Below are 25,875 nucleotides of genomic sequence, written 5' to 3'. Positions count from 1 at the left end.
GAGTGCATGACTAATGGAAGATCCTGACCAAAAACAAAATGTTAACAACTGATAAAGTGGACGATTTCGAGGTATTGGGAATCAAAGTTCAAATTGTGAGTTCACTTCTTTTTGATTAAAATTTCGTTTGTCCCATGAAGAGATTACCGAAATATATTTCAAATGTAAGACACATTGACACATTGTAGTCGAAGCCATCTCTAAATCAACTCATTGAATCATTGAATTATTTTCGAGCAACTTTTTTCAATCGTGTGTAAGCCACACACTACTAGTAATTTTTTTGCATACGTGGTCGTGTAGAAAAGAAATAAATAATAATTGAAAAATAACCGTTGTTTTGTTGTGTTGCAACTTACGTGATTCATTTTTTCATCAGAAATAGAATGAATTAACCTATTTATTGAACAAGATGTTCAGAATTTTAATTCTCATGAAAAATACTAACATTGTATCAAAACTTAAACATAACACTTTTAACGCAAGAGTAAAAAAAACATGAATTTTTGTATTTAAAAAATGAAATCTGGACAGATTAGGAGAAATTCAAAATTTCGGTAGAAACTTATAAATGTGTCTGCCTGCTAGGCTGAAAAGGCCAAATTTCTCAAGAAATATGAAGCTATCATAGATCATATTGAAGTAAACAAAAAGAAAAATCTTTTGGGGATGAATTTTAGACCGACGGAGAGTTTTTTTTTACTTCAAAGAACTAATGTTTGAATGAAAATATTTAAATATTGAATATGACTAAAAAATTATATCCATCTGTGATCACTTCCATCTAGCGAATACAATATGTAACACCTCAAAATGGTCTGAAAAATCAAATTTATTCAAAGAATCATTCTGAAGAAAGATATTTAGTAACTATTTCACTCTGTGTACGGATAAGAATACATTTTCCGAGAAATTCATTCAAACATACACACCTAGTTAATTCCACGGCCGTTGATATTATTTATGAATTAAGAACTATTTTCATAATTTTATTACGTCAACTCACCTAACTGACTCATGCTTTTATAAGATTTTATATGTGATTATTTACGACATAATAAGATTCCAATGATTTTGAAAATGTATCGTTGTTTTCATTTATTTCTGTCTTCTCCTCTTCGTCTCCGGTTTTTTTCTCTTACTTATCCTTTTTGCTTCTTTTTCTTCTTTTCCTGCTTCCTTCTTCGCTTCCTTTGCTTTTTACTTCTGAAAAAACTTCCATTTCCGTTCATATTCTAATTCTAGTTTTTCTACCAATTCTTCTTCACAAAAAAAAACGTTTTCAACTAGAAAAAAAGAAAAAAAAGAAAAAACACCTAACATCAAAAAAAAAACTCCTTGGTGTTGATCAATTCGTACGGTTTTTTATTATTGTCAATTCTTTTTCAAGGTTTGTTAAATTGTCTATTCCATGTTGGGGCATCTTAATTAATTGTTAGCGAAAGAAAAAAAAATGCATTTGCACAAACACAATTACAATAAATAAGGGTCCATTACAAAATAATCACGTGTGAATGTTGGAAAAAGGTTGAGGGAAGGGGGAACGAAAAAAAATTGTTGATTATAAATAGAGAAAAAAGTATTTGTTGTGTATCTTAAGCTAGAAAAAAAAGATTACTTGATGGTGCTCTTAAAATAGTGATTGCCATTGTCCAAAATAGGATCGACATTTGAACGGGATATTTTCACAGGAGAGAGGTATTTTTGGGAGATGGGAGGAAATGGTTGTGGATTATTGCATTTTCGATAACAAGTGTGTGTGTGTGTATTGGGAGTTTGTGAGCCTACTTATCATTCGTATCAATCAATTATCGCAACAACAAAAAAACTCAGTTTTGCATCTCCGGCGCTGTCTCTTTCGTTGATTTTCGTTAAAATAATACTCTCGATCGAGGAAAAAAACGAATTTCCACTTCGAGTCGTGTATATTGCACATCATTTTCAAAAATATTGCGTTTGGAAATAACGAACGATATACAACCTCTTCGCATATTCGATCCCATTTTTTCACTCTTTCTCTCTTTTGCTTTGCCGAATCGACCAAACTGAATTTTGCTCTTGCTTCGGTTTTGGTATTAATTTAACGAAAATACACGGCGATTTACCATCTACATTTAAAAAAAATTGATTGGTTTTGTTTTTATTTCTTAAGCTTGTTGCATTTTCTCTATAAATTAAGTTACATGCTTTTTAAATATATAAGACGAATATATATAGATATATAGATTTGTAATTTAATATAAAAAAAAATATTTGCTTAAAATATTTTTCGTTTTATTTGTTTGTTTGTTTTCTCTTCGCTCTACTAAAAAGCAATGAACAAAATATGAGATCAAAAAATCCAGACAAAATGTGCGTGCGAAATGAATATTGAAATGTGCGTACACCGGTATTTTGGGCTTTGAGCGTTGATTGTTATTCACTCTTTCAATTCCTCTCATAAGATTCAGACTTCTCTTTCAAGTGAAGCTCATTGGTGAAGCTCATTCAAAAAGTGTACCGTTTGATCTCTTTCCGATCAATGCATTTCCCATCAACTACTTGACCAATGTGTGTTTGTTGATGACATTCGAAATAAAAGGTCTTTGATGGCTTCAAAATGTTTTTTCTTTCATTTTTTTTTTCGTTAAACTTTTTAATTTTTTCAATTTTTTAATTATTTTTCCATTCTTTCCCATTTTTCTCTTCCAAATCGAGGGCACACATGATCATCGATCGGAGTCGTTCAACTCAATAACCAATTGCAACGCATTTCGTCGGATTTTTTCAGTATTTTTTGTTGATTCTTTTTTTCATCGCTTGCTTACACGAACCGAAATTTTTCTTCTACAAAACGTTTCTTTTTCTAAATCAGTTTTATGTGAAAAAAACAACAACTCCAGAGTGTCAATTTTTTCGTCAAAAATCGTGTTGTTTCATAGCGAAATGCGTCCTTTTTAGCACTACATGAAGTGAAGAGCTATTGTTTATATATGAATGCATATTTGTCATATGATTGCGTCTTTTTCACATGATAATGTGCCTGTGTTCAACGGACACTGTTCATATGACCAAGGCTGATATAAACACGTCGTTATTTCGATATGAACAATCATTCGATGCAACAAATGAGATGTGAGTTTTATGTGGCATTCCGAACCACATCTGGAAACTTCGAAGCAATTAAAAGTGGTAAGTATATCACTGGTACACTTTTGCACCACTGGTTTTGGCTCTGTTGTGCCACTGTGTTATTCCACTGGTATTTCCATTGCAAATAAGCACATAAAACTGACATAAGTTTGCGTATTTTTCTTGGAACAACGGCAAGTAGATCAATTGTTGAGTGATTTCAAGTTTATCTACCGATCTAGTCGCTGATGTTCCAGAAGCGTGTAGGTTCTATATTTAAGTGCACCAAATTAAACGAAACCCGAATGACTGAAACAAATGCGATTTCATTTGAAAAAAAAAAAATTGAGGTCGATTCGATTTCGCAGCAGTAGCAGCACTTAAGCATAAATTCTACACTCGCGCAAAAAATTGACTCAATGGAGTTGATTTGTTATGTTTACTATCGAAAAGTTGGTGTTTGACAAGCACTGTTTGTGTCCGGTGTATTATTGTAAACAAACGGCTATCATGTTACTGACGGTATCATGTTTGTAAACGGTTTATTCTTAAACAGCTAATTGTGTATAAATTAAAGCCGGCCGAACATAAAATGAAATAAAAAACATAAAATGATTGTATGAAATCAATTTCATCGCTGACATTCCAATGCTCATAGATGGATGATCTATGTTCGGGTTGCGTTTTGTTCTACGAGCAAAAAAAGTATTATCTAAGCCCAAGAGAATTGATTCGCGTGCAAGAGCAAACTACTTAAGCTCTTGATTGTTTTTTTAAAAGAAAACAAATAAGATGAAAGGAAGAAAAAAACTAGTGTGTCTAAGTTCTACTCAAAAGTCTACACTAAATAATACGTGTTCAACACACTCAATCTGAATTTGGAGGGGGAGAAAAGCCGAAACGTTGTCTACTTAATTACTAACTAGATTAAGGTTGTTACTGTTGTTGTTGTTGTTGTTTCGCGTTGTTTTCTATCGCAAACAAATTCTAAATTGCGCCACTTAACCATTTTAAGCCTATTTTGTGTATGTGTATGGGTGTGTTTGTTTAAATATGTGCCTTGCGATAATTTCGTAATCGAAATGTGTATTATGAGTCGTTTTGTGCGCCAAAATCGTTGTTGTTGCTGCTGCTTTTGTTTCGGCCACGGCATTCATCTCCCATGAGCATCGAATCTAGTGCGATGTTTGTCGGAAGTGTGATAATATTGTGCCGCTGCTCGACGGTGAAGTGCGCGCTTTTTTCGGTGATATCTTCTTCAGCGCTGGCTGCAAACGTTTGCGCTCCTTTAGGAAATCTGCAATTAAAAACACATTTATTCATTTTTGTTTTGGTTATTAACAAAAATTTGGTTTTTTTATGGCATCGAGATGGATTAACACGAAGCAAACACTTAAAATCAAATAAATGTTCGAAACAGTTGTTCAATCGATTAAGTTTTTTGTGGGTCAATGAAATATTTATTAATTTAATTAGAAGAACCATCAAATTTGTCGAAATTCAAACGAATCGCCTTTCGAATTGCCTTTTTTGGGTATTTAGTGCGATATATTGTATAGACACTATACTATAGAGTCTTTAGTGCGCTATAGAGTCTTCACATTCACTCATTTATCGCTTCGCACTTTTGAACTGCATCGAAATTTGTAGGCAAACAATGTGCGCCCGCAGTAATGGTGGGCCATTTGTCTTATGACGGAATTTCTAATTCCTCTTTCTTGTCCGTGAAATTCTATATGCCACGAGAAAGAGAGCAGCTGTTCGGTGGTGTGCAACCGTTTAAAATGCCATCGAATCGTTTCCATTCCATGAGTTTTTGATTAATAAACACACATTTAATGGCTCTTTAAACAAGCGGCCAATGTTAAAGGCGGCGACAGCTTTTTTTCTTGTCTTTAACCATTTTTTTTTCCATCTTTAATGATTTTTTTAGTGTTTAATAAAGGCTCTTTAACTTTGTCTTCGCCGTAATTTTCTCGGACGAGAAAACGTTTCAACTTTTTTTGCTTTACAATTTCGTTCAATTTTTTCCTTCGAATTTTTTTCTTTTCGATTGGAGAAATTTGTTTTCTGATCATTTTTTTGTCCTTTTAATTTTTGGCCTACAATTTGTGTTTGTTTTCACATTTTTCGCTTTTTGCTCATCATTCTCGCCTTTAGCTCTTAAAGACTGTCTTTAACTCCTTTAAAAAAGTCTTTAATTTCTTCTAAACGTTTTTTGTTTTGCATTTTATCTGTCATTCTGTCTTCGGTTCACCGCGATGAACAGTCTTCGGTTTAGAAAAACGCTCGTTTTACGTTCAACAAAAGCTGTTCGTGTGCAGCCATCCTTTCAGCGTGCAATTCCGTGCTCAAATTGATATCATCGGCTTCGATAAATGTGTGGCATTTAACAGGACAAAAAGTGCTCGTTTTTAGTTCATGATTTTTTTGCGTAAAATCGATGACGTGTTCAATTTGACGGAACAGAAATGCATCGAGGGGACGAAGCGAAACCGAAAAAAAATCGGTTTAAATTTCAACACAGTCGTGGAATAGAAGCACAGAAGCGAAGGAACGAAAAAAAAGAGAAAGAAGGGCAGGCGCGTATAATCGTCGGTTGGTCAATAATGTTCTGGTCATTTTGCGGTTTACTGAAGATTAAATAATTTTCTTAGACAATCTGACCCTTTTTTTTTCTTGAGTCCATTTTCGACAACGGGGCTCGAACACACATACACACACATTTTATGTAAATTGTGCCAGAACCGAATTTGAATCCACTTTTCAGCATATGCTCTCGATGCAAACGCGTTGTGATAGTGATCTACCGCGATGTATGCCGTTGAACAGATGTCCATCTGATCGCTTCACATTTATTAAATTAACATAACTGTTCTGGTTGCGATGGTTCGTGCCATACTGCTAATTGAAATTCCATCCCAAAGAATGCACCCATTTCGGCGGATTATCTCTGTGTGGCGATCATGAACACAAAATAAACAACTGACGCTTTTCAAATGCTATTCGGTCAATAATGTGATAATCATTACGAATTTTTGTTGTTATTCGGCTAATTTGACCCATGGTCGACGATGACGATGCGTCGCCGTTTCAAAACATGTGGTCGTGCACCGTCGAAACGAAAACAGATCTCAAAATGGTAAACATATGTTTGAATGAACCGCAAAAACAAATCACCGACGGACCGGGTCGAAATGGTCATTTTTCACAATTTGTTCGGGGCATTTTGTTCCATTTCTTTCAGTTTTACGTCTAAAATCGACATTTGAGTTGAGGTTTTTCGGAATTGGAACACTTTTTTTCTAAAGAACGTAACACAATTTGTATCTTTCAGTTCAACTGAAGCAGAATGTGAACTGAAGTTAGGCCTAAGTTGTGACGCTGTTGAACTAGATTGGAATAGAAGTCAAAACGGTAAGCAAAAGAAAGAAAACAAATGGTGGAGTTTGTATTGAATTTGAAAGTTTGAACTAAATTTGCTTCGAAAATGGAACAAATGAATCAAATTCGCTCTAAATCCAAGCCAAATTCCACTGTAAATTGAATTCCAAGAGCAATTTTCGATTACTTGGCTATTTCCAATTAACCTTAGACAAATACTCTATTGAAAAGGACAAAATTTGCAACTTTGTATGAAAAAAACACGCATTTTGCCACTTTCTAAGCGAGTTGACCGTTTTCGTCGACCAACGACGTATTATTTAGTCTGTTTTTGCGTATGATAAAAATGATCGGCTGTGGCAGGCGTCGTCGATCAGCATTAAAAATGATAATTTATGCACCGTGTATTGGATAGTCGGCATAGTGCACACTTTGGTGTGGCAACATGCGTAACCGAATGACAGATCACGCAAGCGGCGGCTGCTGTTTTTGTTGTGCCTGGCGCCCCATTGCTGTCGTTTGTCCGTTGCCGATCGTCATTTAATCCAATTCTTATTCAAACGCATCAACCAAAAACAAATTATGCTAATTTATTCAGTTAAATAGCCACCCTCGAGCAACTGAATTCGTCTTGGTCGTTGTTTCTTTGTTGCGCTTTTTTTCGGTTTCCGCATTCATCGAACGATCGAAGTGATTCAACGAGTGAAACTATGCATCGGAACGACGAATGACAGACAAAACTGGAAATTTAATGAATTTCAAAGACCTTGATTAATTATGGATTTTTTTTTTCGTTAGGTATTCGTTTCGTCTGTTTCATTCAAAAAGCATGTAGCATGTAACATGCATCCGAAAATTTGAAACGATGACGACGAGGTCGAGAGCACACCCATGAATATGATTGTCTATTGACACACGTGTGCTATTTTTCAACTATTTTCAGCGTTTGCTGTGTGCTAGGCCTTCAACATCACAATATCTCCCCTCGGAGGAGTGAGAGATACGCAGAGAGCGACACATGCGATTTTGAGATTGGACGAAACTAACGAAAATAAAGAATAAAAAAAAAACCATATGCAACACATACAGCCCATACCAACGAAAAATGCATAATTTTACTCTCATTTCCATTTACACCATCAGCAAATGTTTTTTCACCGCTAAATTTAGATAAGCAGACAGAAAAATGCCGGTTTTTCCAGCTGGTTGTAGTGACAGAGCATGCGCTGTACAAACACACTTTTTGAATTATACTCAATTCCATTCAGCTTGACGCAGATGATCTCTTGCTACATCTCAATTGACATACATATATCGAGGTTTTTCGATGGGGTGGAGGCCTCAACGAACTATTTGCATCAATGATATTGTTTGAATGCTCATTCTATTCGTTCATCATTTTATTGTTCTTTTTAGTCGATTTTTTTTTCAACGGTTTTTGACGCAGATTTGATACAGACGATTTCATCTAAAGCGCTTCATAAGGATAGAAAACTCTTAATGAAGACCGACATTTTTCTATGTCAATATTGAAAAATCTTGAAAGATCGAAAATTTCTGATGAAGAAATCTTGAGAAAGGCCGAAAAATATTGAAAAAGATGGAAAAAGATCGATTAAGTTCGGATAATATAATAAAATTGACGAAAATAGTGCTAAAACCGAATGATTCAGTGTGAATTTGATTCTGAATCCGAGTTTGGTCTTCAAACAGTTTCTGGACTTTGGCAATTTGTCATGTGGGGATTTTTTCAAATTTAATTGAAAAATAATTTGAATCGTTGCTTTTAATCCGTCTATCGATCAATTTCCCATTAAAATCCAGCCAGGAATCCAGCATTATATATGATATCACGATATATCATAATCAACAAAAGCAAAGCCATGAACCGTTCATGTCGTTGAAATACCAATGGTGTTATACCATCAATTTATGATGTATGTAATTAAAAGTGAATGTTGAATTCAATCAAATCATCGGTTGGTTGCGTGAGAGTAGTTGGAATGGCAACACAATTGATGATCAGCAAGAGAGCAAAAAAAAAGACACCGAAAGAGAGAGTGAAGAGGCGGAAAGAAAGAAAAACCGTTAAAAATCATGGATGCATATAGAACACTAAAAGGCATAACGATCGATTCCCCGGATATAAACACCATTTATTTTTATATTGTTATGGTTTTTCATTTTGTATTCACGAAACAAGCGAAAGGAGAATGTGGCAGCAGCAGCAACAGCAGCGAATGCACGCATTTAGTGAACCATTACCATTTTTACCCTTTTTTTCGTTGTTGGATTTATGTGTGCATATTGTTCTTGCTCTCTTGGTTTATAGATTTATGGGCGATTGCGTTGCATAGCTGCTTGTTTTGCATCAGCTGTTCCATTTTAAGTGGCTTGCGCGCAGCCCATATTTTCGGTTGTAGGAGTCCCTCACTCTCTCTCGCTTGTCGTAATTTATGGGATAATGCGTGTGTGTGTGTGTGTTTTTTTTTCTTCATAACGTTTATGGAATATGAAGTAAGAAAGTAAGGTATTTGAAAAATTAAAAGGAAACACTATTTTACGGTTGTTTAACATAATTTTGTAAGAGAGAGAGAGAGAGAGAGAGAGGGACATATTGTTCGCGCAACGGACAAGCATTTTTTTATGGTCTTTCCTTTTGGTCTTCGGTCAAGTCCAGAACAGATTTAAGTATATGGCTTTTGACGGTTTTGTAATAAAAGGAATTGACGAAAGCGAGAGGTGCATGTATTGGTGGGTGTGTGTGGGACGATGATCATAAGCAAATCGAATGCGACTATATGTTTCGATCCGTTTACTTTTCTCAGGCAATGCACGCTCTATAGACCACAACCGATTGCATTTTGACTTTGTCGTTGGCATTTATTAATCGAATGATTCGACAGTATTTTGGGTGACGTGAGAATATCGCTTGGAATTTATTCACATCGAACAAGGAATTCATTATTGACATAATACATTTCTGGTTCGATGCAAATACATCGATTCATTTTAGTATTCGATGATTGAATTTCGATCTACTTTCATCGATTTATCGAAGGATTCAACAAATGTAGGCAATGAAAACTAGTCATTTTCAATAAACAGAAAAATCAATTGATATCAATGTGAACATTTTGCAAAAACAAACGATGTCCGGCCATTTATCAACAATTATCATGATTACAACATATTATCTTTGTTAAATCTTTGTTGACATTCTTGTAAATCGTAAAATTTTATTCAATGAAATTCTCAACGAGAAAGAATTCATGGTTCGAATTTAAGATTCTTTAGAAAAGAATGAATTGTTTAAATGCTACAGTTGCCGATTCAGCGATTGTGATCGATGTTATAAACAATTAGAACCCGAACAATTTGTTTCAAACGTTGGTATTTACACTGAGAAGTCTCACAGTGTTAAAAGAGAACGAAAATATTCATGTATCTTCAAGCTTGATTGTTCCATAGGAAATTAATTGATGGCTAGAATAATCTGAACAAGTCTAAAGTGATATGTTAAGTAAAAAAATCGTATTTTGTTACGAAAAATCGCTGAAGAAGCAACCACAGCCTTAAAAATCTGAATAAAAAAAATAACGCGTTTTGAAACCTACCTGTCATTTTGCGTTGTCGCTTCTCGCGTATTCGTGGGCTGTTCCGCAAAATTCGACCACCGGTCGAGGCGGTGGTGCTGCTGGTGTCGGTACATGATTTACTAGAATTGCTAATTGTGGTTTTATCACTACTACAGCTAGTATCACAACTTGGACGCGGTGCAACGATCAACTCTTCAACTGCAATGGAAAATGGGTGAAAAATGCATTAGTTTTTGTTTCGAAATTATTTTTTTTCTCGCACTAATGAAACGGAAGAAAACTAAAGAGAATTCTGAAAGGGAAGAGAATTAAAACGAAAATGTTTTTGAAGAAAGAAAGTTTTTTTTCTCGAGAAATGTTGTTTCTTTGATCTCGACTTTGTCTCACTCAAAACTTTAAATTTTAGAATATTTAAATTGTCACTTTGAACCTTGACCTGAAAATTGAACTTAGAACAAGACTTTGGCTTGTCACCACCTTGTGTTTGCCCCAACGAAAATCATGAAATAATAAACAAACTCGATTCTTACCGTGATTTGACGCTGGTGTGGGTGGAGTTTTGTTTGCCGGGCGAATGTTTGATGTGATGTTTGTGTCTAAGGCTGGTATTTTCGATGTGGATGGCATCCAATTTAAGTCGCACAGCATATTATTGTCCTCCTCTTCGAATGAGTCTTCATCACATGACGATGCTGATGTATGACCACCATCAACGTCTTCGAACGATAAGTCCAGTTTGCTGGTGTCTACATATCGATTCGATTGATCGGCCAATTCGTCATAGAGGTCAAGGAAGGAGTCGCGTCGCTGATGGCGTCGTTTCTTTGATGGTGTACGATCCGTGGGATCGATAGGACGAATATGGGCGGCTCGGCTCAATGCATACATTTCCGGTATTTCATTTGTTGGTGGCACACGTTCCCACATGAACAGCTTTGTGTCTTCCAATGGGCAACCACGCACAAAATCAAAGCCCCACTTCTGGCTAGACGACATCTGATGCTTTGCCAGCTCTTCCTCCGCAAAACTGATGAAAAGTGCAAATAAAATGTTAGGGCAATTACTTTGGATAGCGAATGAGGCAAAGTTATTGAGGTACAAGCCGATTTTAAACAACGTTCCAACATACGCAAAAGAAAAATTCACAAGGGAATCTCTTTTGCCCAACTGATTACGTTCAAAATCTGACTGAGATCAAAATTTGGTTTGAATTTTTTTTTTTTTGTTGAATCCGGATTGTTGAATGGAAAAATCTTCTTTTCAAAAAATGAAATTGCCTCTCTGAAACCGAGATGAATTGAGCATTGGACGTTATCAGAAATATTTAAACAAAATATAATCGACTGGTAGCCGATGGTTGCATAGAAAAGAAACCATTCTTACCGGCTGCACTCCTTTCGATCGACCGGCCCGAATAGATTGCGTCGAACATGATCGAGTTTGGCCCGTGGCATTGTGTTGTGCATTTTGCTATCGTTGAATTTCAGTACACTAAATTCGTTGTCGTAGTGAAATGTATTGAATATCGATACACTCATTTTGTTATCTGTTGCATATATGATAAATGGATGCGGTTGTGCGCTGTTGGATATCTCACTTCTCTTGTTCTCTTTCAATGAATTAATTCGATTTTTTTCAATTGCAAACGAAAATTTCCACGAACAAAAATGTTTATTTTGCTTTTTTTATTGCGAACGTATTGTTTCAATTCATTGACTATGCTTGGAATTGCTGCGCAACAATTTCGTTTGTTCCGTTAGCTTACGCGAAGGGAATAAAAAGCAACAGAGATTTATTTTTTGTCACGCATACAAACAACAATCGCCCTTTCTCTGTCTCTCTCGTTGGTTCGTCGCAATAAAACACAAAATATTGATTCAATGCTGTCGCGGTTGGGTGCGATATAAATTTAAGACGTTCTAAATTCGTCAAGTTCTGCTCTCTCTCTCTCTCTCTCTCTCTCTCGTTTTTTTTTCTTTGTTTCTGTGCACGGTGCAAACAAAACGGTGTTGCGAATGCGAATACGGATAGAATACACACGGGCCGTGCACACACGTTCAATGACACAATTTTTGATTTGTTTATTATTTGGTCGTTTTGGAAATGTGTCCCGTTCGTTTTTTTTTCTCTTCTCCTCTCGCTTTGCTTTTACGTTTTATGCTTTCGTCTATAGTATTTCGATGAGAAATAAAAACAAAATCGAGTGTTTTTTCAGCGTCTCGATTGGTTGATTATAAACAAAGCTTGGTGGCCGCAATGACAAAAAAAACGCAACCGTACAATATTTTAATGAATTATTTGTGCGGCACTTTTTTTTCCCTTTACACACAACTTTCTTTTTGAATGGGTTACTTTGTCATCAACAATTTTGCGTCTTTTTTACAATTTCTCCGGTTTTTATCACTTTTTTTTACAGTTTTTCGGTGGTTTTCAAGTTTTATCTATCGAATTTCTTCTTTTTTTTTGCACAATATTTTCGTATGGTGAACACTCACGTTCGGTGGGATTGAGAGAAAAAAAAATGTTATGAAGTGATCGTGGTCGACATATAACCCGATCAATACACTTATTTACGTATTCGCTTTTTTTTCGTATGGTAAAAACTCAATTCAATCGATATTATTCACTTTGTTTGCAAATTGTGCGATGGAAACAAACGAATTTGGGTGAAAGATCAGTTGAAATATTATTAATAAATTTTTTTTTCTTTTCCTTTTTATTTATCTGCGATGACAACACACGTTCTATATGACAAAACGTAGTAGCTAAATACACGACGTCGCATTACAAATGGAAAAACAAAATGTCTGCTCTCTCGCGGCTCGGTCGTTGTGTGTACGGGGATTTCGATAAGTTTGAATATAATGATATTCCGACGACGTTGTCGTCGTCGTCGTTGTCGTTCGTTGTATGGTGCGAGAGTGAAGCGGCGAACGTTTCACTGTATCGGTTTGGCTCTTAGCGCTGTTGTCAGTTTTGTTGTTCGTATTTCGCTCGTGCGCTCGTTACTCTTTTTTTTCTGTTGTTCGGCTCTGGCTCTCGTTTCACTATTGTTGTTGTAGTTGAGGCCCGTGTGTGGAATTGCGAGAGTATCTAATTGTTGCGTACGATTCCGCAGCAGATTATTCACTATTTTCTCTCTTGTTCGCTACGGGCGTGTGTGTTTGCGTTGATATATCTTCTAACTCTTGATGCTCTCTCACTTTGTCTTTATTCCACTCTCAATTGCCTTTTCTCTCTTGTTCTCTTCGCCTTTTGCTCTCTTCGTCTCTTGTTCTCTTCGCCTTTTGCTCTCTCTCTCGGCTTCTTTCTGGTGTGATTTTCGAAGAACGTGATAATGACGTCGGGTGAATTGATATCGACGTGTTCCTCGTACTAACACCAACCAACATCAACAACACACAACGTTCTTTTTTTAACTCTCGCGTTCGTTTTGATTATGTATTCACACACCGAGAAAAAAAAATCCTCGCTTTGTTTGTCATATGCACACAATGAAATGCAAGATCGATGTAGCTGTGTTCGGCCCGGCCGTAAACTTTAAATATTTTCATAAAGATCGTATTTTATGATGATTCTCTTTTCGTCGTCGTCGTCTTCTTCGTCGCGTTTATATGTGTATAGCCTGACTCTTTGTGTATTTGATTACGATTTTTGCTTCTCTCGTCGTTCGAGAAAAAAAAAAACAATTCGAACGTCGATGTCGTGCTCTCGGATTTTGCTTTTTTACTTAATTCTCTCGTCGTTGATCGCTTCGTTCGTGTATGATGCACAACAAAAAAAAAGAAACGAATACACCAACACAATCAAATACTCCCACAGCGAGAACACTTTTCAAAACAACCAACTTTTTTTTTTCGTTCAATCGTTTCTTTTCTTCTACTGTTTCAATCTTTGTTGTCTCTGTTTCAAATTGTTGTTTACTGTTTGATCACTTCACTCAATGAATTCTTTCGTTGGAATAAAATTCGAAACTTTTCTTTTTTCTATTGTTTTTTTCTGTCAATTTTCGAAATTTCAAAAAAAAAAATTTCAAGTTTTTCTTTGAAATTTTTTTTAATCGAAAATTGGTTGATGGGTTAATGTTTGATATGATAATGAAATCGAACACAAACACTTAGTATTCAGCGCACGCTCAATATAAAAGGATGGCAATTGTGGTTTGGTTTGTTTGTAAACTAAACAGCACACACTCTCTCACACACTGAAACTTTGGCTATGGTCCCAAAAAGTAGCAAAAATGAATGGAAATTCACTATTCAATGGGCACAAAGTGTAGTGTACGACTGTTTTGCAATCGTTGAATATAATACGATTTTTGATCCAGTCCTTCTCTCTCTGAGTGAGAAAGAAAAAAATGTTGTCGATTGTAGGGTACAGCACTGGATATTGAACCTCATTCAACGAATACTTGGTGTAAACTGAAACAACGAGCCCCGTTTTTGACAAAAACACACACAAAATCCTCACTCATGACCAAAACGTAAATACGTTTTGTGTTGTGCATTGCATGTGTCTCTATCGCACCTAGAGTGCAGTTTACGGGCGCGCAAGATCGACTTTTGCCGGTGCAACTCTCCTTTTTACTCTCGCTACCGGAATGTTCGATACGAAAAAAAAACTGAAGCGTTTGCGTTCAGTGCCTGACGCATCATCGGTGTTTTGTAACGAACATATCGGTTTTTCCCTATTCCTTTTTGTATGGCATTGCGTTCATTGGCACGGCATTTGTTGTACAATAAATGGCTCGATTGCATACGGGATCGCTTTGTGTGCGTGTGTAACGTAGTAGAAGCCCGTTTGTTGTGCGTACAGCGTACACACAATTGGAGCGAAAGAAGGACGCAACACAAAATGTGAGATAGAGTAATGAGAATGAAGAGAATTGAAAGAGGGAAAGAGAAGATGAGAGAACGACTGAACGAAAGTAAGAGAGAACGACACAACGAGGGAACGAGAGAATGAAAGAGAAAAAAGAATGAGAAAATCAACGGATTCAATGAGAATATGAGCGAGAGCGAGAGAAAGAGTGTGGAGAGAAAAGGGAAGCAGAACGAAACCAACGAACGATGAACTGAAAGAAGAAAGAAAAAAAAACAAACTCAAAAACGGCACTACGTACTGCACTCGGAACAGCATAGCGCAGCACACCGCTCTTTCATTCGCAATCTCATTAGGAGAGTAAAGAAAAAAAGGTATGATCAGCGAGTTGCTTTAGGCGAATGGAAATCACAAAATACGGACACTCACTCGCTCTCGGTTGTCGTAGTCGTTGGTTTTATTTCTACTCTTTATTCGTTATTTGTTCGATTTGTGGACGCGCATATTGCGCAAAGGATTGAAATCCACAAGAGAAAAAAAAAACAAAGTGAAAATGACCAAAACAACAACATTTAAGTGCTTGCGATGCACACAGAAAATATGAACAGCAAGAGAAAAATAAAAAAACGACGAAAAAGAAGGCGATTTGATTTTATTTCTGCGTCGGACAATTATCCGTGCCATGTCCTCATCGCTCATAAAGCGGTGCGTTGCTTTTTTGCTTCGTTCTTTCTTCAATTGTTGTAAACTTGGCTTAGTGGCTTAACATCGTTTACTGTGTTACACGCGCGTACTACGACGACAGCTCGTGCATGGCCTCGATGCATTCACTCACTCACTCTCTTTCGTCGTTTTTATGTAATATTCCCTAGTTTTTTTTTTCTCCTTTTATTATTCCCTGTATCTTGCTGGACCGAAGCCACTCTCTTATCGCACCTTCACTAACTCCACCGACCGAACAACTGAACGACAGAGAGGGCGAGCAACAGTGATGCTGATTCCTGTTTCGAATTACACCGTTTTCATTCGCCTTTCTCTGTTACACTCACGATCGCCTTGATATCGCCTTTATTTATTACTCACTAGCTCGCTCTCTCTCTCTCTCTCTCTCTCTCGGTTAGTATTTTGATATTTTATGTATTTTTAATGCTGATGAGAGAACGACTTAGAGCGCTCATAATGTGCATGACCTGTAGCAGTTCTTTAAGAAGTAAATGCACTATGTCGTTGCGCTCGTTTTATGCTCTTCTTTTTTTTCTGCGTTTTTTTTTATCGTTGAGTCGTTCTTTTCGTTCCTTTTTTTTCTCTTCTGTTTATTCTTTTTTTCCTTGTTTTCTGTTTACTTGTCGATATTTATACATATTTTTCCTAAAGCCTAGTAGCCTTTTATCTAAGATTCAGCAGCTCTCGTCGTCTTCGTCGTCGTCGTTGTCACTCTCTCGTTATTATTTCTCTGTGCTGCAGTTTTATCGCCTTTTTTCTACCATTCTTACTCTGTGCATGTACAAGTGTGTGACTCGCATACGAATTGCATTCTTCTTTTTCCATCATTCGCCTTCTATTATCCGGCTTATGCATTATAATAGCCGCGTACATATTTATTTCTCCTTTAATATTTTTCGACGAATCCATTTCTCAGACACACACAAAATAATAATAAATTTGATTCACTTCGTGAGTACAAAATAAAGTGAGTGAATACTTTTGGGTGAAATGAGTTTTTAGCTGCGAGAAAGCCATTGACTGCAGCAACAAAAACGATGACAAATTTTTATAAACGATCAAATCATGCAAATGAACTTCACACAAACTGAAAAAAAAATTGAAACGGCGAAAAGAGTTCGGTTCCACTTTTAAAAAGCCATTTATTTCATTTAATCCACGGTCTCAATGCTTTTCGCTTTCTACATGTACAGCTTATTGAATACAATTTGGAATTTTTTTTTTCTTCAGTTAATTTAATGTTTTCCATTCTTCATCATTCAAATTTTGAATTCAGTTATCCTACGCAGTCAAAAAAAGGCTTGTCAGCTATACCATGGGATCTATTAGCGGTGTATTTAATGAGGCAATTTTCATATTTTCACATTTTCATAGGCAAAATCCCATTTGGACGCCAAAATTGAAGATTTTTTTAATCGATTCAATTCTTGGCGATCTTCAAAGAAAAGACATCAATTCTTGACGATCTTTTTCGGTACTCAATAGCTACATGAATACTACTCATTTGATATTTTTTTAAGCAAAAATTAAAATATGATTCAATTGATAGGAATGAGTCGATTCAATCCAATTCGATCAACGATCCCATTTCGACCATCCGAATTCAAATCAAAACTTTCATTTCTCGATTCATCAAAAACCGGCCTCATCACAACCCATTTTGAGTTCTTTTGATTTCGTCTTATTCCTTAATTTGGCATTTCAGTCAATTGCCCGGCCGATTCAATTTGAGGCCAAGTCAAAACATGTACGATCATGTACAAATGCACAAGAAAGAACATAAAAAAAAGACACTCCAAGACTTGATTTTCCAGAATTCAACTGAAAAAAAAAAATCACACACAACTCTTTCGAGCTGTTTTTCGCTGATCGTGTGACGCACCAAATCTCTTTTTCTCTCGACACAAAAAAAAAACACAAAATTAACCAACAACATAATCGCCTTGCTTTAGGATGAAACGAAACGTAATATATGTATATAAACAAATTCGTTCTGGTGAACAGAGCACAGGTGAATCCGCATCAAATTCATGCACCATTTTTGTTGTGGTTTTCAAACTAATTTGCTTTTTCAAGATTAATGTGGTTGAACTGATGTGTCATCCTTTGTTGAAATTCGGACTTTTGCGCATTGAATTAACTTCTTGTATTCAAAACTTCGTTTTGGTTCATAAATGAAATCTCTGTTGATTTTGCTACGCAGTGATCGACAAGAATGGAAAAATAGAATTTCAAAATGAGAACAAGGATGATCAGTCAAAAATCACGGCAAAAGAATACATCTATTCTTTCAACTCTAATTCCATTAAATAAATCCTTTGGGAAGAATCGCTTACCTTTGGCAGAATGGATCAGCCATGATTTTGATAAATTCCAGCAAAGAGCTCGGATTTAAGCGTTTCCATGCTTGAAAAGAACAGCATAGTCAAAATTACTAAAATAACTGAATCGATACTTTTTATCCACATTTTACATGTAAATTACACATTTTTATTTGAAAATATGAAGAAAATTTTTTTTTTTGATTTTGTTCCACAAACTATGATTCGGTCGAACTTGAGAACTTCTATACCAAATTGTTTGTAGAATTGGTCATTTTGATCCTTTTAAGCAACAACCTTCAAAACAAATCAAGGTTTTTGCAAATTCCGAGGCATTGACGAAGCTGTTGAAAAAAAGTTCCGAAAATGATCGATGTCATTCGTTTTATTGATTTCCATATTTGTGATGGAATTTTGTAATGAATTTATGCAAACATTTGGTTTGGAATAATACCTAATTGATCCAAGTAACGAACTTGGATATCAAACTAAAGCCAAAATTGCACAATGAATGAATTTTTCCAATTTTATCCATGAGCTCTATAATGACAGACTGTGTAAGTTGTTTGGATTGAATTCAAAATGACAATAAAGACGAACATTTGGTGTAATTTAAACACTTGATCGTCTTGCAACACCGGATAACCGATGCTATACATCACTTCCTACAGCAGTTTTTGTTGCATTGTCTCATGTTTGTTACTTTGTATCGCTTCGAATATCAATTTGTGAACTTATTTGGTTTCAGCAACAACGGATGCACTCCGGTCATGAAATGGAAAAAAAATGATCGCATGTAAAGTTAAGGTATTTGTTTTCTTATTTACTAGAAATGGGATAATTTCACTTTGATGAGCTCATCAATTTACTTACTTTACTTGAATATTCAGTATGTAACATATTTTGAATGATACGATTCGTCTCTTCCGTCTAATCGTTCCGTCTTATTTAGATCTTCACTTTGACTTTCTTCTTCGGCCTATTTTGGCTGTCGTCATTACCTTTTTTCTAAGCAGAAAAAAATTGACCGTTGAATATTTCTAGCTAAAGACTTATACCTATTTGCCAATAATCTAGTACGAAACCACGAATTAAACTGAATTCCACATAATAAAACACAAATAAACTGAATTCGAGTCGAAAAGTTTGACTCTCCTCCAAAAAACGCGACAATAATTGGTTTTTAATTAGAAAATATTTGCGACAAAAAATTCGTTGATTATCAAAAATTCATCTGCAAGACAAGCGATTGCACTTCAAAACGTCAATTGAGCTAAAAAAAAAAAAATTTAAGATGACGTAGAATGTGATGATTGATTGAAGGAAAACGTTTGAGCTTCAGAAGAACTTCAAGAAAAAATGGCATAGACATTTTCAACACTGAACTAGGTAAAAAAAAAACGGCAATTTCCGTTATAAAGACGATTCTGGTCAATTTCCTGTTTGAAAATCAGTGGTTTTTCAGTTTCAAAACTGGATTTGGTGTCGAAAAATGTTGTCCAGCAAAAATAGGTTCGTCCATTCAGTTTTTGAGTTCAATTTTCGTCCGTTCGTTCTAACAAAGAAAACCACTTAAGAAATCCGATTGAATGAAAATGTTTGTTCTTAGTGTTGTTCCATTGAATCCGTTCGGGCGTTTGGTGCAGTCCTTTCAACTTAAGACAACTTCGTAAGTAAGCAATGAATTTGTTGCTCTCTTTTCAAGAAGTATTCAATTGATTGCTCTCTTTTCTCCACCAAAAAAAAATTGAAGAGAAAAGAAAAAAAACGGGTTTATTTGATGTGTGTGTGTGTGTGTCGGCCGTGAAAATGTTTATTAAGTAATTAAGAGTTGACTATGCTTGTGTTATTCTTTAATTACAACGTTGACTTTTTTCTCGGATGTTTGTTTACCTTTCGAATGGAATTAGTCGATGAATCTAGGTGAAAAAAACACAAACGCACGCATTGACGAGAGAGAAAAAAAAAGCGAAGCATATAATTATTAGTTCATCGTGAAAAGTGTGAATTGGTGGCATCGATTTGGATTACAACCGTTTTGAATGTGTCTTATGTGAAATTTAATATTCCGTTGTGTCGAACGGTTTTTGTTCCGTGTCTTTCTCTCTTTCTCGCTTCGCTTTTTTCTCTCTGTTTCCGAAAAAGAAAGTGCATTCCCTTGTGCATTGTGCGCGTTACGCATCACCACTCATGGAATGACAACTATTTTTTTTTGTATGTGTCGATGAGAGATTTTTTTCTACTGTTCTGATCTACCTACCTCTCAATGCAAATCCGACCCATGCAAATGAAGTAATTTAATAAAAACGTCAAAACATTTCCATTCTTCAAATGAAATATAGACGATGTAAAAAGTGCCGTAGAGATTCTTTCGAATTGAACGAACGGAACAATAAAAAGACGAGAGAGAATTCGTCGTTGTTGAGCCGGTTCTTTTGTTTATTGGCATGGGGCGCAGTGGCGAACGAAGAAAAATGACACTCGAAAAATATGCAAATCTTGAAGGATCGAAATAGAAGAGTGACATCAAAAGTGTGAAACGCCGTGTTCGATTCAATCGATACGAGAAAAAATGCAAAAGAGTTATGTAACACACAATGTTTATATGTTCGTTTCCCGCGCGCCGTTGACCTTTTTTCTTCCTTTTGTGCTGCTGTGCTTGCTTGCCTTCCGTTTTACGGGCAAGAAACATAAACGATTCCATTGTCGAAAATCGCATGCGTGCGCTCGCTCACTAAAAGGGTGTCATTTTTTGAGTGATGCACGCACATTTCCAAACATAACAATCGAATGTTTTCATTTCAGTGACAACGATTTTTTTTTCCTTTGGGCTCTTTGCCGCTGCTACTGCTTTCTTCTTCTTCATTTTTCGATTGTTCGTTGCGACTATTGTAAATGGATTTGGCAACACAACATTATTTATTCCGACACAATGTGCATTCAGTGACGTTTGAACACACAATTTACACTGCATTCTAAATTGAACCTCGGCGTATGTATACTCGCGCTCGCCGCATTTTTGCTCCCGATTTAAATATTTATATTTGTTGTTCATTTTCACTTCTGCCTGGTGGCACAATAAATCCACTCTCACTCTCTGTTTACAATCGGTTTTGCTGTCAAAGCAACAATCCAAACCATTGTTCTCGCACGCAAAATGTACACGTTTTTTTTTTCGTTTGCTTACACAACAAAACAGAGCAAAACATTCTTCTTTTTGACTATTTCGGTGCTCTTATGTCTTGATTCGCTTGTAATCTGACCAAATCTTTTTTTTTCTGCCTCTCTGGCGAAACACTTCAAACTTAGACGGAGAATAAATGTAGCTGTTATAAACACTCTGATGCATTGAAATAGGAACGATGGATTCTATTGTGCAGTACAAATTGTAAGGCCTCTTTCGTTTGTAACAGCTTCAGAGTGTGGATTGAGAATAAGAGCACAATAATAATTTCGATGAGAATTGAAAACTTCTCAAGTGGCCAAAACAATTATCTTATTATATGATGTAATTTACATCTACTCAGTGGATTGATTGCACTGCTATGCGAGATCAACCTCTCAAGAATTTCTCCAACTAATCAAGACAATGAGGACTATTAATAAAAATAACTTGAGTAAAATTTTGAATGGATAAATTTTATCTCATCAAACAAAATGTTTTTTCTTATGGCAGGGGCTCATCAAATGGGCTCACTTCAAATCTGTCCACTGTTTGACCCAAATTATGTGTCGTAAGACAAAAGCTAAAATGTACATAAAAGTATGTAAAAATATGTACTAATGACGTGTGCTAGACGCTAGTGCACTTACGGCAACGATTGCATTTGACCAATTTGGCTGACTAAGCAGTATTGGTCAAGCGCCGGTAATTGCTGCATACAAGTGTGCTCGCGCGAGTCAGTTGATTTTTAACACTAGAACCAATAAACATCGAATGAAATCATCACCGAAGTATCTTTTTTCTTCATTGAAAATCGAATAAACCTAGAAAAGTGACTAAATTATTTACAAAATATGTAGAAGAAAGTTTCGTTCAAAAAGGATCATTGAATTCTGCCGATAACATCGAATAATTTTCTAGATTATTTGATCCCAACAAATCGAAAGCTATTTACTGAAGATTGAGTCTGCGGGTCGAGCAGTCAAATGATTCTATAATTGAATCACACAATCCAATAAGTCCACAATTCTTATTTTTAACCTGCGCATTGTGCAAATTGATAAGAAATCTACAATTCTCATTTCTACTGTTCTAGTTTCTGAATTTCATTGATTGAATTTCCTTTTCTCCTTTTTCTTTTCCTTCGTCTTCCTCTTTTTCTTCATCTTTTTTCTACTCACAAGATGAAAATAAGAATACGATTTGGCAAGAATATCTTAGCAAGAATATCTCGGAAACGACAGCGACTAGGACAGCGACTACTTACATAAAAAAAATTGTCCTAATTCAGAATAATGAATGTAATGAATAGCTTTAAAATTCAACCGTTTTGCTCTAGTATTTAACTCTGCTTGATATTGAGACTACCTTTTGGTCGATATCGATGCTCTATCGCAACGTAAAAATCAAATCCAATCATGGGAAAATTTGGAATCATTTCTTCTTCTCAAAACATTTATTGAGTAAAATGAATGCAAAGGAAGAATTCAAGTCCAAAATGAAGAAAAAAAAATCTACGAAGAATGCACACAGTATGATCACCATACTATCGTGAATGTAAAGAAGTAACAGGGAAAAAAGTTAGGAAAAAAGTGAAAACCCAATGAAAAAAAATCAAAGAAAAAGTCATTTTCGTTGGAAAAACATCCAGAATGCTTAACCAAAGTATAAAACAGTCAATAAATCGACAAATCTCCCATTAATCTATAATTCAAGTAGAAAAAAAAATTAATTCGACATTCCACGTTCATCCGTCGAATTAGTTCTTGAAAAGATTCTATTTATTAAAGAGACTGGGAGAGAGAACAGTAAAAGTAAAAAAACAAGGGAAAAATGATGTAAAACAAAAACCGAAAAAAGAAATCCCGCAGTAAAATCCGATTGTTTATCGAAAATAATTGCTAGTTTCGAAAAAAGAGTAGAAAACTGTGGTTGAAAATCGATCTTTAGCCATGAAAACGACGTCATTTTGAACAATTGAGGTCGTGGAACTGACTTGCGCAAGTTGACGTTCTATGAAACACCCGAAATTCGATTCCAAAAAACCAAATCCACAGTCGAACTTATCACCAAAGCGAAAAAGCCTAAATAAAAAGTCGTTGGTGCGCTTGTTTTTTATTGTGTGTGTAGAACTATTTATCCGAGAAAGAAGTCGATGATTTCCATTTAGAAGTCGATGGTTTTTTTTTGTCCTCTTCTTGTATGGTTTCATCAGTCAGCCCCTATGATGATTGACAGTGCACTACGTCGAATTGGTGTGCATTGTGTGCGAAACGAAACAATTCCGATTGATGTGTGTACCATGTACGGAAGGTGGTGCATTTGTTTTTGTGCATTTTCTCGTGTTTCGATCGATGATTGCTCCGATTCCAAAGCGTAGAGAAACCCAGAGAAAGAGAATAAAAGGACGAACAAAAGGAAAAAACCCGAGCCAAGAATACAAATGATTTCGGCATTGAATGCTGGATACGGAACGAGCGTTCAAACAGCTGGGCCAAAAATTAAGAGGTCATTGTGCTGTTGTGTCTATCTAGGTTTTTTTTCCGTTGTTCTGTTTTTGTTTTGTGCATTGTGCCTGAAAGCGCCGTAATTGATGTTTGTCTCAATATGTCGATTGTGCGTGCGCCAACGATCTATATTTCGCTCTCTGTTACTCCTTCTCTTCACGATTCTCTTTCTGGTTTTCTTTTCTCTTCGATCCTTTTTCAAAGTTTTCAACGAAAATGTCGATTGTTACGTTGAATAACCGACGAAACTGGATCACGAGTTACGAAACAATTCCAAAAAGGATCACAATTACGAAATTTATGACATTTCATTCAATTCAATTGCAATTCATAACTGTTGGGCGCATTTAATGCATTGAATTGTCGAATTTTTGACGTGGAAATGACCGAACGATTCAAAACGAAGTTAGAACACCAAATGAAGACTCGAAATGATGGTAAAAGATGAAATGAAGACTCGAAATGAAATTGAAACATCGAAGACGAAGCAAAAAGACCAAAAACAAAGCTATGGGAGTCAACATGTATTTGAAAGACTCAAAAGGAAGCAAAAGGATTGGGTCGATTCGAGATCATTTTCTACATTTGGTTTGATTTTTGTTCATTGCTCAGTTTGTGTGATCAAGTTGAGGCCCATTGGTGCAGCTTTTGCATGTTTGCGTAGCAGTCAAATCGAATAAATACCATTTAAACGGAACCAAACAGTAACCGAGCTGCGAAAATTGCCGTTGAAGCCCTTTTGTTCGATTTTTGTATCACATTGTGTTGCAGTAGCAGAAGAACGAGAGTGCGCCGGAAACAAAACCCTTATATTCGCATTCGATATACCGTTATTCGTCAAATAAAAACACATCAAATCAAATTTACACATAATTTCTGTCTTCTCTATTCGCATTCAATTGCTGTTTTATGACTATTTCAGTTGTGCGCGAGACATTGGTGACAACAACATGACGAGCGAGTGAGAAAACGAAGGAGAGAATGAACGACAAAGCGAACGAATGAGAGAAAACAAGAGACAGAGAAAGAGACAGACAGAGAAACACATAAACAGAGTCTGAGTGACAGAGGCAGAGCGAAGCAGAAATAGAGCGATAAGGCGAGAAGAAAAGAGAACGAAAAAGACATGAAGAAAAAATGAAAGAGAGAAAACGATGGAAGTAAATGCATTCTAAATGCTGTCGTTTGACTGACACGCAACGACGAAAAAAAAGTCCCAATAAATCATGAACGGCGCGAACTAGAGAGACTGCAACTGCAGTCGGTTCGCTGTAAAAACTGTATTTTACTACGATAGTGGCACAATAAAAATGGATTTTATGACATTTTGGCCCGGATTGTTTTCATCGAAAATCATAAAAATATGAACATAAAAACCGGCCGACGAACGACGTTCAACAGCGTTGAGCGAGAGAATCGAATTTGATCGCAGTCTCGGCATAATTTCCATGATTCCGTACGTTTTATGACTCTCTGGCTCATCGTTTTTTTTTTTTTTTTTAATTTGGTGAATAAACTTCTCACAGTTATTGACGGCGCCGCCACGGTTGAAACAAAACCAGCCCCCAGTTTCATAACACATATCTGGGTAATAAAAATTATAAGCAATAAAAACGATTCCCAATGAGCGAATAGAAGAGATGAGAAATCTGTTTCGTTCTAATGGATTGGAAATAAAAATGTTGAACATGTTTAAAAGGATTGAAATGCAGAATGTTGTCAATTCCACGCTTAAAAGGATTAGAAAAGTAATAAAGGATTGGGAAATCGTAAAGGATTATAAAATCGCGGATCAGAGGATGGAAATCATGTTTAAAATGCAGCGTTTCATTCGTTTAAGGAATTGCATTCACTGTCGTAACGGTAAAAACGTTCAAAATCATGTTCAACGATACTGAAAAACGTTCCCATGTTAAATGCCAAGCGTTCCCCGTTTCCATGTCAACCGAAGATGTTCAATATTTTATGTCATCAGTTGATAATTGAGCGGAACACTGAGCTCAGTCTCTCTCAGTTAATTCACATCGAAGATTCTTTCTTCTCTTTTTTTCTCCTCAGAAGAAAGGAAATCGCTTCGAATGAACAGCAAAAATGTCCAAGCGAAAACAGCTTAACTAATCGATATGGCCAGACAATAGACAATCGTCACTTCATTGAAACACACTTAAGAGTGCCCGTCGACGTAGTGGCGAAGCGTAGTTCGAAAGGTAAAGTGTGTGGTCAATTCCATTTTTCACTGTCCAATT

At 36.0% G+C, this 25,875-nt stretch overlaps 1 protein-coding gene across 1 annotated transcript; it reads right to left on the bottom strand.

Annotated features, from left to right (window-relative positions):
• Positions 1 to 2,132: 2,132 nt before the first annotated feature.
• LOC129576093 (uncharacterized) lies at positions 2,133 to 14,554 on the bottom strand. Its single transcript, XM_055460621.1, has 4 exons — positions 11,478 to 14,554; positions 10,625 to 11,121; positions 10,113 to 10,292; positions 2,133 to 4,408 (listed from the first exon to the last, which is right to left on the bottom strand). The coding sequence occupies exons 1-4, from the start codon at positions 11,630 to 11,632 to the stop codon at positions 4,287 to 4,289; spliced, it is 954 nt and encodes a 317-aa protein (XP_055316596.1). The 5' UTR covers positions 11,633 to 14,554; the 3' UTR covers positions 2,133 to 4,286.
• Between the last annotated feature and the right edge of the window lie 11,321 nt (positions 14,555 to 25,875).

The sequence above is a fragment of the Sitodiplosis mosellana genome, unplaced genomic scaffold (genome assembly GCF_009176505.1).
Source record: "Sitodiplosis mosellana isolate CC-2019 unplaced genomic scaffold, AAFC_SMos_1.0 Smas_scaffold_6170, whole genome shotgun sequence".
Lineage (NCBI taxonomy): Eukaryota > Metazoa > Arthropoda > Insecta > Diptera > Cecidomyiidae > Sitodiplosis > Sitodiplosis mosellana.
Note: the sequence above shows the minus strand (reverse complement) of the source record. Positions and strands in the feature narration are given on the sequence as shown.